This window comes from Bos indicus x Bos taurus, chromosome 10 (assembly GCF_003369695.1).
Source record: "Bos indicus x Bos taurus breed Angus x Brahman F1 hybrid chromosome 10, Bos_hybrid_MaternalHap_v2.0, whole genome shotgun sequence".
Taxonomy (NCBI): Eukaryota; Metazoa; Chordata; class Mammalia; order Artiodactyla; family Bovidae; genus Bos; species Bos indicus x Bos taurus.
Window position 1 is genome coordinate 17,879,434 of NC_040085.1, and position 4,832 is coordinate 17,884,265.

The window sequence follows — 4,832 nt, forward strand, 5'->3', positions numbered from 1 at the left end:
ATAAACAACAACACAGCTAGCATAACACACCTAAGACAGAAACAGCAACCCCCCTGCAGGGCTGCCCACAGCCAGAGCCCCAATCTGCACTCGGGGTTTGTGTTCAGCTCCCCCGCAGCCCTCTCTCACTGTGTCACTCAGAGCACAGTAGTACACAGCCGAGTCTGATGTTTGCACTGCCCGTTTCTGCAGGTGGAAGGAGCTGTCACTCCTAACCAGAGTGGCCTGAAAACCTTTACTCTTTGGGTTCTGGTCTGATATCGAGCCCTTCAGGAGGAGTTGAGGAGCTTTGTTGAGATGTTGGATATACCAGAAAAGATAGGGATCAAAATCAGCAGTCTGGTAAGTGCAGTTCAGGGTCATGGGAGCCCCCTCTGAGACAGTCACTGGGCCTTTTGTCTGGTTCACTGAGTCACCATTGGTGCCTCCTGGAAGAGAATCACTTTGTTATAGTAGAAATGTACAGGAGGAGAGTTTTCAGCCAGAGAAGAAAAATAAAACTTACCTATAATCATAGGAAAATGAAAAATCATTAACATTTAGGATAAAATGTTACTTACTGAATATTAAGATGATCAGAAGAACTGAGTGAGTGGCAGAATGCATGTTCGCAAAAGAAAACGATCCTTGGTCTCTGGAATACACAGATGCAATAAATATAGTCTCCATCTGAATGTTACAGAAGCTGCTCGCTCAGAAACTGAGAGCCCCTTTCTGTACTGCAGCAATATTCTCTCTTGTGGCTACAAAGAAGGCAAGAGAAACCAGCTCCGGAATACAATGAGCAACCGCGTCCGAAGGAAGCCCCGCCCTCTGGTGGTGGTCGTGAAAATTGCACCACAGTGCGGTCTGACCTATTCCTCCTGATAATAACTTGTGGGGTACATAGAGGAGAATGGGACAGAACCCCAAGAAGAGAGTCCTAAACATAAGCGTGCTTAGGGAAATATGTTATTGCTTCCATATTTTTTTCATGTTACAGGTATCTCTAGCTTTGCAAGGAACCCCAGTTAGAATTTCTAGATGGAATAGTCAGATTTCTTTCTTTCATGTGTCTCCAAGATTCCCATGAGTCAGAGAAGGATCCCCCTGAATGGAAAGTGCTCCCTCCTCTCCTGAAGTTCTTTACCTGAACTAGCTCTGTTCATCCCCAAGACTCAGTCAACATGCCATGGAGGAAATCTTATCTCCGGCAGGTCTCAAATAATGTGTGGTTGAATGATAAGGTTATTATTACATACCCTACCATCATAAAATGACACGTTGGTAAAAATATCCTCAAAAAATAAATAAATATATTACCATTACTTCTTTTTCACAGTTAAAGGTAGAGTTGACCTTACAACCAGAAAACTGGACAAAATATATGAAACAAATTTTGGACCTTGTACACCACGTAGCACAGAGATAAGGAAGACAGAAGAGAAGAGCACTGACATTGCCCAGCTTACTTCATGGAGGCAGCTTCCAGGCACCAGTGCATGAGGGATTTACCAAAACTGTCCCACTGTGGGATTGAGATGGAACCTAGAAATTTGTGGACCACTGTACAAGAGAGGAGGGATGTGGACAAAAAGAGAGAAAGGGAGAGACAAGGGCAAGGCGGTAGCATGAGGAGGGAGGAGATCCACTTTGAATCTTGGGCTGAGTGATAATCTGCAATAAAAGAGAGAAACCTCAGTGAGTTTGGTAAACCTCCCTGAAAAGATCTCCTCTGGGGCCCCTGGACCATACTTGGATGATAGCACTTGTCACATTCTTGTTTTAATTCAACTAAGTATTTTTTTTTTAAGAAAGTCAAGTTCAGATACTTAATATATTAACCAGGCTTGCTTCATTTCAAAGGCATGTGTGTGGTGTTTATCAGGCTCCTGTTTATTTATTTTATTAGAGATTCAGGGATCGCAGTGGAAAGAGCTGTCTGCTCAGCGTCTATCAGCCTGTTTGTCTAGGTTCCTGTGCAATTATTTGTGCAAGTGAAGTGAACCCAGCAGAAGATATAACAAAGTCATTTCATAGCTGCTTCTTTTTCTGGGATTTACTTTATGGAAAGTATGGTTGTATTATGGTAAGAAGTCAAAACATTGTTCTTTGCTGACATAAACCATTTTAAGGCATGAAGACTCTGGCTGCAGTCAGGTGTGAGGTTGCCTTACACGGGTTTTCAGGGCAGTGCTGTCAATCCAGTAACAATGGCTATGATGTAGTCAGTTGAACTGACTAAGAACAATTTCAAGAACAATCTTCTTCAAATGTACCTTTCCACCTACAGAGATTTTCTCATCAGTTAAAATGAACTCCTACTAAAATTAGAGCTATTTTTTAGTGCACAGCTGTTTGCCGAGTTGTCATTTGTTTTGTTTATGGCTGCCCTGGGTCTTAGCTTCAGCTTGTGAGATTTAGTTCTCTAACCAGGGACTGAACTTGGGACCCCTGCATTGGGAGTGCAGAGTCCTATCCCCTGGACCAAAATTCCCCCTAAAATTGAGTCAAGTTATCGTGCTGGTAGGACTCTCTGGCTCAGCAGATCACCTAGGTGCTCTTAAACTTTTGTGCATGTTCAGGAATCCCTAGGCTCCAGCATTCATTCTGGAAATTTAAAGAGTTCTCTGCTGCTGCTAAGTCGCTTCAGTCGTGTCCGACTCTGCGTGACCCCATAGACGGCAGCCCACCAGGCTCTGCCATCCCTGGGATTCTCCAGGTAAGAACACTGGAGTGGGTTGCCATTTCCTTCTCCTACAACATGTAAACTGAAAACCAGACATGATTCCCATCTCAAATTGCTTTCAGTTGACTGAGGAGCAGGTAAGCAAAAAAATAAATAAATAAATAAATAAATAAAAATAATAATCTTCTGCCCTGTCTGTAGTCCCACTAGCCTGGACCCAGAGATGTGGAATGAGGGATCAGATCAGAAGTAGAGAGCTGATACAGTTACCACCAGGGAAATAAACCCTGCTTGGATACTTTTTTTCCACTGTAAGATTTATTTTTGTTTTTTCATCTCCCTCTCCCTTTCTCTGGCCTGTTTATCAAGATGTTGAACCCCCAGTGCTCAGGTAGCCAACACCCAGGGTGCAGGACTCTAGGATGTTAGGGAGGAGGTCTGCACTGACCTTCAGGTAGGTGTCCTGACATCCACCCTGTTAAATGAGGATGGGGACTACATCCTCCAGGACCATTAAAACTATTCTACTATTAAACTCTGTATTTTGATTGCTGTATTTATAAATTATGAGATGACAAATAACCAGTGTCTAGGCCACATCTCCCTGACTGCCTGGCAGTAAAACATATCTCTTTTCACACCTTCTGTGTCCCCCACTGTCCTTCCAGAAAGTCTGGTCCCCAAAGGCGTGGACAGGAGTTCAACCTGCAGAGATGCAGAGGGGATGCTCTGTGCAATGGGCATGATTGTTGCAGAGATGCAGAGCCCAAGTGGCTCCACATTCCTGCTCATGAGCAGAGGAGTGGGGAGATGTTCTTGCCTTGGGAGCGGGTGATATTTTCTCCTAGTTTCTTGGAGCAGGTGAAAAGCTCACTCCACTCCAAAGATAGCTTATTGTAAGAGTACATAAACACTTTTTCCATATATCAGAAATATGACTGATGATGAATAAATTTCCCCTGAGGTGACGTTATTATTGGCAAAGAGAATATCCTGTACCCTGTTTTAATACAACACATTATGCCTGCAATAGTTACCAACTGGACTGCTCTGACCCACAGGGCCATTGACAGAAGGATTATCTTGTCAGAAAACTCTCCTCCTGGAACTTACCCGGGTAGCAACCTTGCTGTAGCAGCCATAGGGATGGAAAAGTCAAGGGAAGAGAGAATAAAGCTCCTAGTCTCTGAGGATGGAGTGTCTGCAGGTATATCTCAGCAAGACATACAATCCTAGTCTGAATTATTAAAACCAGAGACTACCTTCCAGATCATACAGTCATCCGTTAACAATGTTCCTGGGAGTTTTCATTAACAGGTTGTGAAATATTTCAGCATATATCAACTGAATTGTCACTGAAAAGTTAATGACACTTCAAGGGATTCTGTGTCTTTAGGGGGAATGTGAATGGGCTGAAAACAGGCATTCAGAGAAAAGCCCTTAGGTTCCTCTTTATACTGTCCCACCCCAGATTCCTCTCTGTAGGGCAATCCAAGAATTCCAAGGTTCTTAGCTCTGAACTTCAGAGCTCAAAGTACTTTGACGATGCCTCTAGCACAGAACTCTGGAGAGCTGCCCACAGACTGACCCCATCTGTGCCCTTGGGTTTGTGTTCAGCTCCCCCTGCGGCCTCTTTCACTGTCACTCAGAGCACAGTAGTACACAGCTGAGTCTGATGTTTGTCCAGAGGATTTCTGCAGGTGGAAGGAGCTGTCACTTGAGATATGAATGGCTTCAAAACCTCTGCTGGTCACCTTCTGGTTTCCTAATGAGCTTTTCAGGAGCATCTCAAGCTCTTTGTTTTGGTACTGGACATACCAGAGAAGAAAACCTGAATAGCTGGACTGGTAAGTACACTTCAGAGTCAGAGATGCCTTCTCGGGGAGGGTAACAACGCCTTCTGTCTGGGTCACCGAGTCTCCACTGGTCCCTCCTTAAAGAAAAAAACCACACACACACAGAGTAAGACTTTGTTAAGTTGGCTAAGGAAGAGGGACCATCTCCCGCTTGATAGAGGTTACATGACATCCTAAAACCAAGGAATAGAACATCTTAGAAATTTTAAATCAATGTTACTCACGCATTATCAACAAGATCACAAGTCCTAAGCACAAAGCAGACAGCATAGCTGGCTCAGAAGCAGTGGGAGGCTGAGTTTGGGGAT

At 44.0% G+C, this 4,832-nt stretch overlaps 1 gene segment (V, D, J or C); it reads right to left on the reverse strand.

Annotated features, from left to right (window-relative positions):
* Positions 1-1,375, reverse strand: LOC113899961. The segment is given in 2 exon segments: positions 1-428; positions 561-1,375. Coding segments are annotated over 2 exon segments (507 nt in total).
* Between the last annotated feature and the right edge of the window lie 3,457 nt (positions 1,376-4,832).